At 34.3% G+C, this 13,519-nt stretch overlaps 1 protein-coding gene across 1 annotated transcript in view; it reads left to right on the top strand.

The window, feature by feature from the left end:
• COL9A1 (collagen type IX alpha 1 chain) overlaps positions 1–13,519 on the top strand; it is a 117,129-nt gene that overhangs the window by 50,517 nt on the left and 53,093 nt on the right. The window contains exons 15-20 of the mRNA XM_007484168.3: positions 16–69; positions 599–631; positions 2,130–2,186; positions 3,804–3,857; positions 8,452–8,505; positions 12,393–12,446. Of these exons, the coding sequence (XP_007484230.2) occupies positions 16–69; positions 599–631; positions 2,130–2,186; positions 3,804–3,857; positions 8,452–8,505; positions 12,393–12,446 (306 nt within the window). The remainder of the gene's footprint in view (positions 1–15; positions 70–598; positions 632–2,129; positions 2,187–3,803; positions 3,858–8,451; positions 8,506–12,392; positions 12,447–13,519) is intronic.

Below are 13,519 nucleotides of genomic sequence, written 5' to 3'. Positions count from 1 at the left end.
ATCCCCAATATTTAGGGGGATCCCGGGAGAAGAGGACCACCTGGCCCACCAGGTCCCCCAGGACCTAGTGTAAGTGCTCTTCAGCTTGTATTCTTTCTGTGGTCCAGAGAATCAAAGTTGACAAATGTAATTTATAAAATGAGCAAAGAAATGAATGTAAACATAAAGCATTCATTTTTGTCTTGTTTATAACAAGTCTCATTTCTACTTTTATCTTTTACTGAAGGCATAAATCCCTTAAGATAAAATTATGTTTAATTTTGAAACAAAGTAAGGTTTAAAAATTAATGTTTTACAGTATGAGAACACTTTTTTAAAAGTTTGAAAAAAAGGGAAAGCTCTACCAAATTTACCAGAAGTATAGAAAAACAATTATAGAGCTACCTTGAAAGACTAATTTCATGATTGGAAGACTTCAGATTTACTAGAGACATTCCTAAATATATTACATTGCCTTTAGATTGCCATGTCTTGTTAATTGTCCATTATTTTCATATATTTTATTGGCAAATGCCTCTTTGCCATCATTTGGTTATGGATATTTTAAAAGTTATAATTTTGAATATCCTATAACATTTGCTTCTTTTACTTGCTTTAGGGAACAATTGGGCTTCATGATGGAGATCCACTGGTAAGATGTTTCTTTTTATGAATAAAATCGTTAGTCAAAAACAATGTGTTCCTTCTTTAGTAAGGCTTGTCTAAGCAGCCTTTTTCATTTCATATCTGAATAACCAAGTAATTTGCATCCAAGCACACTTCCCTAGTGGATGATGTATGACATAGTTGGTTCTTTTTTTCATACATAGAATTATTCCATTCTTATTTCATGGCCACATTCAGAACTGAACTAATATTTATTATTTCTGTGTCACTATTTCAGTATGATTTTCCATTTCTCCAGTGCATATATATATATATATATATTTTTTTATTTCTTTTTGGCCTGGACTTGTGGTTTAATCAGAGTAGGGAATTGACAGTGTGGAAAACTACTTCCATTGGTAAAAGGCAACTACTCATTTGTAATATAAGAGTTGCTTGGGAGGCACTGAACAATTAGCTAACCTAATGAGGGTGTATACACATACATACATACATACATACACACACACATATATATATGTATATATGTGAGAGGCAGAACCTGAACCCAATTCTTTCTGCTTCTAGGTCCACTTTTCTATCCATTACACCATACTACTTTGCAGTTGATGTTTTTTGCCTCAGGACCTATGATTCCATTGGTTTAGGGGCTTCCTCAAGGATTATTTCCAACAAGGCAGATCTGTTCTGCAACTTATAGTCTTCAAAAGTCTTTTAGAATAATAGTCTCAAAAGTTAGGCCAGCAGCCCTTTGGGCCATCATGGCATGACTTCAAGGCTACTTGTGATCAACCAGTCACAGAGTGGGAAAAATGGGTTGCTTCCCAACATTCTTGTGATAGCCATTCATGAGTATTATCTCTAATTCAATTTTATGCATCTTTTATGTATTGTGATCCAAACTCCTCTATTTTTCCCCTTGACCAGGGCAGCTATTAGCTAAATACTATCTAGACACCTGCTGCAGCCATTTGTCTAGGAGCCATTGTAAAAATCCTGCCTACTCCATTCCCAAGATGCTTACTCTTTGCTCCTTAGAACATTTCATTGCTGTGATGAGTTGAGGGCAGTCAGCATTAACTAATGTCACTGTCTCATTCCTCTTTTCATTTTGAATCAGATGAGTCACATAAAAGTACATGCATATGATTTATAAATATATTGGGAGTGCATGCTCAATTTTTATTTTTACTAATGGGGGTACATGATCAAAAATGTTTGGAGACCTCTGGCATAGGGCATTGAGTTGTTAGAGTTAGAATCTGAATTTAGGCTTCCAGAGTCCAAAACTAGATCACTAGGTTTCTGCCTATCACTTAACATATTAGTAATTTATATTGGTGAAATAGAACACTAAGCAAATTAAATGAAATTTTCAAAAGGGTTGAATCAAATATATTCCAATGAATTTAATTTTCTTTGTGTGTCAATGAAAACTTCTTAAATGTTTTACTTGATTGGTTCTTTGGTTTTAAAAATCCTACATTTCTCCTCTTAACTCTTTTTTGTGATTGTTTTTGTAGTGTCCCAATTCCTGTCCACCAGGTCGTTCAGGATATCCAGGTCTACCAGGCTTGAGGGTAAGGGAAATAATTTGATTATTACATTTGTTGGAGTTTGAACCAATGGGGGAAAAGGAAAACATTTATTCTGAGTCTTGTCCTTCTACGTATAGACGTTATATTGACAGAATATTGGCCCTGTGATGGAATAATCTGTTTACATGGAAGTAATCTTGGCCATTATTAGCAGATTTAACTTGGTGTAGCTAATAGGATTCCTTGCTAATATGGAGATTTTAATTTTCTTACTCCTTTGTTGCTTAGGGAGGAGAGCACAAGAAGGTGCTTAGTTTGGGATTGGATGAAATACAAAATCAGATGTTCAGAAATTTATCTCTCTTTTGGCATAATTAATCTAGTCCATTTTGGAGGCAGGTGCTTCAAATGTACCTGCAATGAATTTAATCAGAATGGTGTGAGAGGGAAAATGATAGAGCTTGAAATGTGAGATGATAAAATAGAAAACTATTCTTCCAAAAAAACTTTTTAAAAATTATGAACTTAACAGTCATACTTCCAAAACAAAACAAAACAAAACAAAACCCAAATAGGACACCATTGGGATAGTAGAATTCTCAAACCCTTCTCCCTCACTCACCATGTTTTTTTTTCCCTTTTGGGAATATTTAACCTCCCAAAAGGGAGTATTTTAGACAAATCATAAGTGATTCTGTGGTGGAATAAATTGTTTTCTTCTTGCAATCCCTGAGCCCAATCTGATTTAGAGCCAGCCTTGAGGGAGACACAGGTTTTTATTCCAATATGAAGAATTACTGGGAGCGAATGATTGATCTGCCTATAAATGTTTTGGTCCTGTTGGCCTCAGCCTACTGCCCCTAACAAATTGTTATCCTCTGATGATCTTTAGAATTGGAAGTGACTGGATCAGACAGGGTAGTCTTCTTCCATGAAGACGTTCTTCCCTAGAATGAGATGGCTTTTGGGACCCAAGAGCAAGACAAAATATCTGGGTTTTCATCCAAAGAATAGCAAGCTATTCAACAATTGACACTCATTTGACAACATTTATGCCACCTTTGTTAGTCAAAGTTCCTGTTGTCACCACTGAACATTTTCACTGTTGCCCTTATGGGAATCACTGGACAGATAGCTTACCTCATGTACAGAAATAGTTGATAGGATCACACAGATGGGCAGACTTTGCCTGTGACTTTCTCTTAAGAAAGGGGGTAGGATATAGTGAGGGTATATCCAATATATATATATAGGAGTGCAGGAGGGAGGCTGGTCATATTTTTATCAGACACTTTTCCATTTATTTGGAGATATGGGATGGGTAGCTGAGTCAAGACTGCCACCTCCTGGCTTCTGTGGATGACCAAGGTACAAATCTTTCTCTACCTCATTTTAAGGTGGGAAAAATAAATAACTTTAGAGAATGGTCAGCAGCTGTTTTTGAAGCAAGCTATAGTATGGATGATGTGAAATCTTTCCACCTGTATTATTTGAGGAATAGAGGAGTTTTTTTGGTGCTAATGTTCTTTTCTTGACTCTTAACTGCTCTTTTTTTTTCAGTAGCATATTGCTATGAATTTGGGGAAGCCAGGGCACTTTAATGGCAATCTTTAGTGAAAGATAAAAAGTGAAATAACTGTTGTATTTTGTATTTGTTAGGGTCACAAAGGGGCCAAAGGAGAAATTGGGGAACCAGGAAGACAAGGTCATAAGGTAAGAAAAATAATATTTAGCTGGTAAATTGGCACTGAGAAGCAGCAATTAATACCAGTGTTGCCATTACTAAAGCTTGGAGTACATTACCTTTCCTCCCTAAATACAGGGTCCTCAGTGGCATACACTGACATTCTTTTTAAAACAATTTTTTAAAACGTTTACCTTCTGTCTTGGAATCAATACTGGGTATTTGTTCCAAGAGAGAAGAATGGTAAGGACTAGGCAATGGGGTTAAGTGACTTGCCCAGGGTCACACATCTAGGGAGTGTGTGAGGCCAGATTTGAACCTAGGACCTTCTGTTTCTAGGCCTGGCTCTCAATCCACTGAGCCACCCAGCTGCTCCCATACACTGACATTCTTGAACTGGCTCAATATGCTTAAAATAGCTAATTTACAAGAAGCAGACTAAGCACAGTTTATATGCTTTTATTTACATCTTTCTTTTTATTTGCTGTCTGCTTTTTCCTTCCCAAGTGAATTTCATTCTTGTTGAGTTTCCTTCCTTGACACTTCTGCCATTTCATCATTATTGAACTAACTGCTTTATTCCTTCAAATAGTCATTTTATTGCAGGTGTTCAAGGAATTGATAGCATTAGCTAAAAGAGAGTTTCATAATGGCTTTTGAACTTGAGGGCTCCTCAGCTCTGGGTTGGAAATGTTTTTGCTGTCATACCTCTTTTTATTTTCTGTTCCCATTTTTGTATAGCCAACTCTGAGAGTAGAGGGAAGATTTCCAGGCAATTTGGTGGTGGTATAAATGAGATGACCTTACTCACTTAATAGCAAGATGCCTATCTCATGAAATCCATTACCATAAATTGCAACTGATGTCCTTCCCCAAAGGAAAATCAAAGTTATAATCTAGAGAGGATTAAAAAACCAAACCAAAACTCTAACTGCATCTTTGAGTCTGCAAACAATCAATACCAATGCTAGTTGAGTGGTACCTAATTTTCTATCTCCTTGGCTTCCATGGAGATAAAATAGAAGCAACTTATGTTTATATAGCACTTTATAATATACAAGGAATTTTTCTTACCATAGCTCTATGAAATAGGTAGTCCATATATCATTGCTATGAGCTTCCTTACCACAGTATGGGGTAGTGGACAGAATGGACTGAGGGAGACACAAGCATGAGGTTTGCCAATTTGCTACTGAGGGGACTGAAACTCTGAGAGGTTTAGGAAGGGTCATATGATTGGCAAATGTCATAAAGACTCATCTCTCTCACACTCTAAAAGAAAATTGCAAATGAGTTACTCTAAATCTAGGAAATTTAAACTTAGTTCAGGTCAAACTAGGATGATTTCATGAAAGAAAAATTGGAGGAATTTTTCTTGTTATAGAATAATAATGATAATGATGATAGTAATAATAATGATGATGATAGATGCTGACATACATATATATATATATATATAATGTTTTAAGACTTGCAAAGACTTTTATTTACATTATCCCACTTTATCTTCATAATAACCTGTGAGGTCATTGCAAGTATTGTCCCCATTTTACTGATTAGGAGACTGAAGCTCCAAGTAGTTCAATGACTTACCTAGAACCACACAGCTATGTGAGACAAGGTTCAAACCTTGATCTTCCCGATTCCAAGTCCATCACTCCAGCTACTATTTCAAATGGCATAACCATTTAAAAGAATATAAAAATGCTTGATATTTTTGATATGCTATGACATGGTAGCTCTCATCATTTAACTCTTATTCTTAGAAACGGTTGACTTCTAAATTTATGACAAATATATTCTTTTCTGAGGGCATTTTTTCATCTTTAATTTGGTCTATATTTGGTATTAAGGAAGGATCTGATGACAAATACCCTTGCTTGGAAATAGCCACAAAAGTATTCAGTTAGTAGTCTGTGAAAAGACATAAATAATCTGTACTAATTAATTTCAGCTTCTGTCCTTTATTATAAGATGTTATGTTCAAATTAGGATTTTGACATAAAACCTCATGTTTCTATAAGCTCTACGTAGCTGAACTATTTGAATTATCTGTAACTCAACAGCTGTGTGTACCCAATGTCAGACTGGGAATAAAGTGCCCAGAAAGAAGAGATTTTGGTTGCATACTCAGGAAGTTTTTATGTGTGTTGAAATCTCACATGACTTTATTATCATCTTTGAATCCTATTCTTTCTTAGTTACCTCATGACCCCTAAAGTGAGGTTGACTGAAACCACAAAGAAAATTTACTTTCCTTATTTCAAACATTCAACTTGTTTTAGGCATCGTGTGACCCTGAAAAGTTGTCCATTAAGGGCAATATTTGCATATGGAATTATATGTATATATATATATTTTTTCCTGTTGGTTTCCTCTATATTTGTAGACATTTGTTACCACAGACATGTTTTGGCCTTATGTGATATGCCATAAAAATCATGCTAACATTTTATCTTGACATTTACCTTAAAGAACATTTTGCTAGTCTGCTAGTCTGTGTGTAAGTAATTCTCCTGTAAAACTTCCTCAAAAAGCTTATCCAATACCTAGCCAATTGGGATGACCTTGTGCAAATTCCATAAACCTCTCTGGAGAACTTGCAATGTGCAGAGTACCATGGTAGGTGCTGGGGAAACAAAGATGAAAAACAAAACAAAACAAAAAACCCCAAATGAAACACCTTCAGCCTTTGCAAAGCTTCTATTCTACAGAAGCATACATAGATTTCAATATACCTCACAGTTAATTAATTCCCATTTCCTTTCATTTTCTTGCTGACTTCAGAATATTTGACATTTTAAGGAGAAGGAACTGGGTTGTATTTTTAGGCAATTAGTTGAAGTTCCCACCTGGAAGAATGCACAAAGATCTCTTCTTCCACCATTTCATGCAATGTAAGCAATCAATGACTGAAGAGCAAAGGGATTACCCAATCTTTACATGGGGTTATATACAGTAAGTGCTTAAAGACCCAAAGGATCAAATACTTGATGACTAAGGGCTTCCAAGGCTTTTATTTGATGTTGGTGTTTGTACTGTTGACAGAGCTAAGAAGGAATGCAGAAAATTACTTTGTGGGTCCAGTGGGAGGCATTAGATATGCAAATTAACCTTCTATCAAATGCATAAATCTGAACATTTGCCAAGTGAAGATGCTAAAAGCAGGTTTATTTGTAAGGAACAGCTTCATCTGAATATGGGGCTAAAATGCCTTTAGTGTTTGAATTGCCCCATTGAGGATAATAGCTTAGACCAGCTTGCAATGGTGACCTGGAAATTGGCCAATAAGGAAATATGTTAAATTGCTATTAAAATAGGATTCTTTGCCCCCACTCACCCCATCCCCATTGGTATAGGGACCTTCTGGTTGAGTTCAATTACCTTATGATGTGTGATCTCATGTTATAATAATAAGAATAGTGAAATGATAATAATGAAGCATTTAAATAGTGCTTTAAGGGAATCAAATAAGACACCATAAGTAAAAATGCTTATTTCATGATCTACAACTCCCTAGTTTTATTGATGATGAAGCTGAGGCACGGGGAACTTTGGGATTTTCCCCACTGTGGGAGTGAGAAATATAGATGAGATTTTAATTTATGTTCTCTTACTCCAGGATCACTGTTCCTTCTCTTTGTTTTTATCTATTTAGGATTTGTAATAGTAACTTCCAGATTTTTACTTTCCATTTTTTCCATTTTTAAAATGATATCTAAAATTTGGAAGAAAAATAAACTAAGGGACAAAAATCTCCACCTACAAAGCACAAACTACCTTTGTTAGATTCTTCTCACCTCTCACCCCAAATGCTCTAGAGAGGCAATTATTTAGAGGTATGCAGACAACTGTTGCTCATCCATGTGTGCACTATCCATTTAGGGAATTATTCCTCACAATTCTTATGTACCTGACTGATGTCCTTTGCCAACACTATCTGAATTGCCTCCTTCTCTAATCAGTTATTGGTACTTAGGGAATAGAATCTTAACATAATTAGGGAGGTAAATCATCTGCAAAAATTCTTATAATACACTCTTATACCAAATAGAAATGATTTTTGCATTAGACACTGCTTTAGGTTATCTGAATCACTTGTTCCTCTCCATTAACAGCGAGTGTTGGAATATGACTATCATTTCCTTTGCAGAAATCTCTATCACTGCTAGACCTTGAGAGAAATGAAGGTGGATTATTCCTAACATGTAACAAAGGGACAATGAAAATAGAAATGAAGTTGAATTTCCTAAAGTATCTTTTAGGAAAAGCTATTAACAGGAAAGAAGCTCTTGTCAAATTGTGTCACTTTGTGGATTATTGCTAAGGAGAATGCAAAAGTTCAAGTTGTCTAAATTTATATTCTATAAGGAGTTCATTTAGAAAAGATTAATCACATGGAATTATTTGCTTGAATGTGACTTCCTGTAGCTCCATGGAGGCAGAAGCATAATAGCATAGGCAGGGACTTTGGTGGAACCTTCTCATATTAATATTTTATCTTTGGATTATTTTAAGGCACAGACAAGCAGTTTTTAAAAAAATTAAGTTAACTTAAACTAAACTGAGGATATTATGTTTGTTTTTGTTTGACATTTCTCAGTTTTTATTGTTGTTTTTTAGGGAGAAGAAGGAGACCAGGGAGAACTTGGAGAAGTTGGAGCTCAAGGACCTCCGGTAAAGTGTTCTTTAAATGCTCTATCAACCAGTGTTTATCAATGTGTCAGGAAATGTGCTAGGGAGTGGGAATACAGAGACAGAATTGAAATAATCACTGTTCTTGAGGAACTTGTTTTGGGGAAGACATATCCATATACATAAGATATACAAAATACATACAAGAAAATTTTAGGGGAGAGTTCTAACATCTAGGGGAATCAGGAAAGACTTTAGGTAGAAAGAAGCTCTTGAACTGAACATTGAAGGTAACTAAATATGGTAGGAAAAGATGTGAAAAGGAATGAATTCTAGGCGGGAGGAAAAGCTAAAGCAAAGGTAGGAGGTGGGAGATGGAATGTCCTGGGTGAGGAAGAGCAGAAGGCAATTGATGTCACTAATTATGTACATTTTGTTAATTGTTAAGTCTTTAAAAGATGTTTTAACTTTTGTATAGTGAAATTCATAAATTTAGTTTAAAATCACACGCAGATAAAAGGCTTTAAGTTTCTCTTTCCCATACATTACTCCTACTCACCTCCTTCTTTTATTTTTCAATTTTGCATGATTTTGGCAAATTGCTTCTTTGGAAAGATGGTGTGAGCTCCAACAGGCAGCCAAATATTTTTTTTTTGATTATGCATTGTAACTTATTTTCAAATTTTATTCTTTATTTTTGAAATAAACCTCCCTATAAATCCAAATAGTCCAACAAAACAGAATTTCACATTACACATCCAAAAATGTATTTCTCTGTATTCAAAGCTCATTATGTAAAGAGGCAAGTGGTATTGTGTATCTTACTTATTTTGGAATCATAATTTGTCATTGTGTTGATCAGACATCTAAAGTGTTTCAAAGTTGCTTTTCTCTATTGATTTATATTGTTCTCCTAGTTTTACTTACTTTGCTTTGCATCTCTTCATGAGGTTCCCAGTTTAATTTGAAATGGTCCATTTCATCATTTTTTTATGGCACCACAAGAGTCTAGTATACCTATATTCCATAATTTGTTTAGCCATCCCCCAATGGGAAAACAATTTTTTTCATTTCCAGTTTTATGCTATCATGAAAAGAATTACTATAAATATTTTGAATGTATAGATCTTTTCCCTTATCCTTTGATTTCTTGGGGGTAACATTGTACCTACTATCATTACAATAGTATAGCTGAGTCTATGAGTATCCACAGTATAGTAACTTTCTGGGCATAGTTCCAAATTGTTTCCCAGACTGGCTTGACTAATTTACAGCTCCATCTGTTTGTTATACCACATTCTCTCCAATATTTGTCATTTTTCTCTTTTGTCTTCTCTTCCAGTCTTATAGGTGTATGTTGAACCTGATATTGCTTTAATTTGCTTTTTTCTAATTATCAGATATTTAGAACACTTTTTTCAAATGATTGTTGATAATTTAAATTTCTCCTTTTAAAATAAATTTGTCCTTCCTTTGAACTGTTTGTTCAATATCCTTTCACCTTTTATTCACTGGGGAAGGGCTCTTAGTATTTTAAATTTGAATCAGTTCATTAAGTAGCTTGGAAATGAGACCTTTATTAGGGAAATAAGTTGTGAAGATCCCCCCCCCCCCCAGTATCTGTTTCTCTTATAATTTTATTATATCTTGTATGATCATCTCTTACTTGTTTAGTTATAAATTATTTCCCTATAAATAATAGATCTGAAATTTTGTAAAAAGCAAGTTTAAGTGCCCTAAAGCATATCTGCATAGCAAAAAAAGGTGTCTAACATATATTCCATGTTCCAAAAACTATCCACTTGTTGTCCTTTGACAATTACATGCCTCTTGAATATGGAGTAGGTGTAGAATCAGACTGATTAGTTTAGCTTTTTTTTTTTACCCAGCATATTATGATTCTAATTAGAACATTCTTAATTGCTGGCAATCATGCTTTTTAATAAAAAGGCATTCCCTTGAGTTTTAGCAGTTGGTTGCTCTAATATACATAGCAAACTAATTTGGAATAACAGCATTCCTCTTTTCAAGCATTATGTTATGCCAGATTGGTCAATTTGGGAGGAGTTAGAAGAGGGTAGAATTCATACACCTTGTTTTTCCTGTTGGAATTAATAAACATAATTATAGGAGCAATAATTTCCAAATATTCATTGAACATGTTAGTGTACATACCATTATAGAAGAGACATAAAAAGCAAACGCTGTTCTTGCTGGAGAAGAATGTCTAAAAAAGTCAGGAATCCAAACTTTTGAAGTTGGAAGAAGTTGGACTACTTGCTCTCCTCTACTTCATTCACATTTAGCCCAAGTTAGAGAGTTCTGCCAGTTTGGGACAAAGTATAGGAATATGCTAGAAGTCAGGCTAGAATAAATTAAATAGTGAGAGAGTAAGAAAGTTTTTCTACTCTGCCTCTCATTTCTAGATAAAGGATATGCCAAAAGTCTTAGTGAAACTGTCAGCTATAAAATTCATAAAAACTATCGAAATTTTAAAACTACCCAAATGACTCCTGGGGTACATACACATACACACATCAGTGTTTAACAGAATATATTTGTTTCATGAACTTACTGTCTGGTCTAAACTCTAATGATGTTTTAAAACTGGATCTGTCATTTCATTGGTATAGGGAATTTATTCCCAGGGAATAAATTTCTTTAATCCATGGAGTCATCATTTACTCTTCAACACAAAGTTTTAGAGCATGACCCAAGACAGCTGAGTTGGTTTAATGAAACAAGGGTCACATATACTGCTGAAATATCTGTTGAATGAAAAAAAAATGGGACTCAGAAAAGTTAAAAGACTTTCTCAGGGATATTTACATAATAACCCAGGATTCAAACCCAGTTCCCCTGGCACAAAATCTAGCACTCTTTCTAACACCACTAGCTTTCTCTAGTTACAAACATGTGATTTTGTAAGGATTTCTATGTTCTACTTTATGATTGCCTTTTGTTTCCTAAATCAGAATACCTTGCAATTGCCTGAACCAGAGAACTACCTTCTCCTTTGTAGATGTAGACATCTAGGAAATATCTGGTGTGGTGGCATATAGTCCACTCCTTGTTGAAAATCCTGCTACTTCTTTAAGAGCAATTCAGACTTCTACCTCTTCCTTAATTCTTCAATTTATCCCATCACACACACACACACACACATGGTCATTGGCCAGTGGACTTGGCTGCTGGTAATGTTAATAGGAAGTCTGAGATTTTTGTCTTTGGCATCCTGAATTGGAATTTGAAATCCATTTCCCCCTTAGAAACAGTGATTATCTGTAATAGAAATAGAACTTTTAGTGTTAGGCTTTCAGTACCATTATTATGGTTCACTGAGATCAAATGCATTGTTCTAGTTACTCATTTATCAAAAATAACCTTTTTCCCCCTTGTGGAAAAATCTATTGCAAACAATTTAAATGCTAAAGATCTCTAAGAAGTCTTAGAACATTTGCCTTAGAAGACAAGCCTTGTGTCAATTTGGGCCAGAGTATGTAAGTTTTGGTGATGTTTGTGAAAAAAATCAGTTACACCTCTGGTTGTTAATAATTATGCCAAGTTAGTGTGCATATTTATAGAACTTTTACTTTTCCAGGCTAAGGAAAACCTTTTTTTATTTTTTTTCTAAGTAGGGAGATTACCATTCACATGTGTGCATTTTGGTTAAAAAATATTCTGCTTTTCTAATGTTTTAGCCTTGGTCAATTTACAATCTGTCTTCTAATTCAGCATTCAAGCCATTCATTTCTGTGATCCAGATTTTAAAGTTTTTTTCTTATAGAAAAATACAATCTTTAGCCTACTTACCATCACAAACACCACTCCAGAGAAAATATGAAGTAATGAAAAAAATTATTTAATAAAATGTATTTCAGTTAAATTTTCTTTTTTCCTTTTTTCTTCCTTTTGAAAAAAATTTCTAGGGTCCTCAAGGCTTGAGAGGAATAACTGGTATAGTTGGTGCCAAGGGGGACAAAGTAAGATGATTATTTTATTTTTTAAATTTAAATAATTTAATGTAAACAATGTGGATGAGCTATAATTTTTCAGGTAAATGTGTGCATTTATAATAGTAATAATAGTAGTAAACTAGTCATAATATGCATTAAATACATAAAATAGCATCCTAACTTTTAGAAACTTAGGAGTCCATCAGGATTCTTTTCTCATTCATTGTCCATCTTATAGTCATATTTAGCATGCATACTAGGCTTCTTTTTATGCTTTTTTTGCATCATTATTTCACAAAGGCCTTCCTAAGTTTCTTTATTTTTATTATATTTGTTGGTATAAATTACATTGTGAGAATCCATTGTTTGGATATACTATGGTTTATTCAACCATTCACCTATTATTGGGTATATCAATTACTTAAGATCATTGTTATTGACATAATTATTTAAAATATTTTAATTCTTGTGTTTTGTGGTCACCATAAATGATCCATTATAATCATTGTATGAATGCTCAGCAGGCTATCCCCACCATTTTGTTTTAGGCTAGGAAATTCTTATGAATATGGCTATAAATGTTTAACTCTAGTTACTGATTTTAAAAATAATGATTTTATTTAAATAAACGTAAATAAATGTCATTTTGAATAACAGAATGAGGTGGGTTGTCCAGGTCTTTGCATATGAATGATAGATTCATGAATGTTCCATGTTTTGAAAGCATGTCTTCTTGGCTCCAATCACAGCATCCCTCTCTTCTTCCTTGTCATCCACTCTACAATTCTGCCTCCAAAAACACATTACTGTTTTCTCATTGTTGAAGTCACCTTCTTCCTATGGATCCTGTCATTTACATATTATTTCCTAAGTTGCTGATACTGTCTTCCCTCTTTTGGTTCCTAGCCATCTCTTAAAAGAAATGATATTTCATTGGGAAATTAATTACTATTAGGAATATAGATTCTCAGCTATGTAAGGTAACTTAGATGCCATTAAGTCAAATCCCTTCATTTTCTTGATGAGGATAGACTGAAGGCCAGAGTAACTTGTCTCTACTCTCAAGGCTATTTAGCAGCAAAGCTTGAATTTTTTCTTTA

Source organism: Monodelphis domestica, chromosome 2, assembly GCF_027887165.1.
Source record: "Monodelphis domestica isolate mMonDom1 chromosome 2, mMonDom1.pri, whole genome shotgun sequence".
Classification (NCBI taxonomy): domain Eukaryota; kingdom Metazoa; phylum Chordata; class Mammalia; order Didelphimorphia; family Didelphidae; genus Monodelphis; species Monodelphis domestica.
This window is presented reverse-complemented; position numbering and strand designations above follow the sequence as displayed.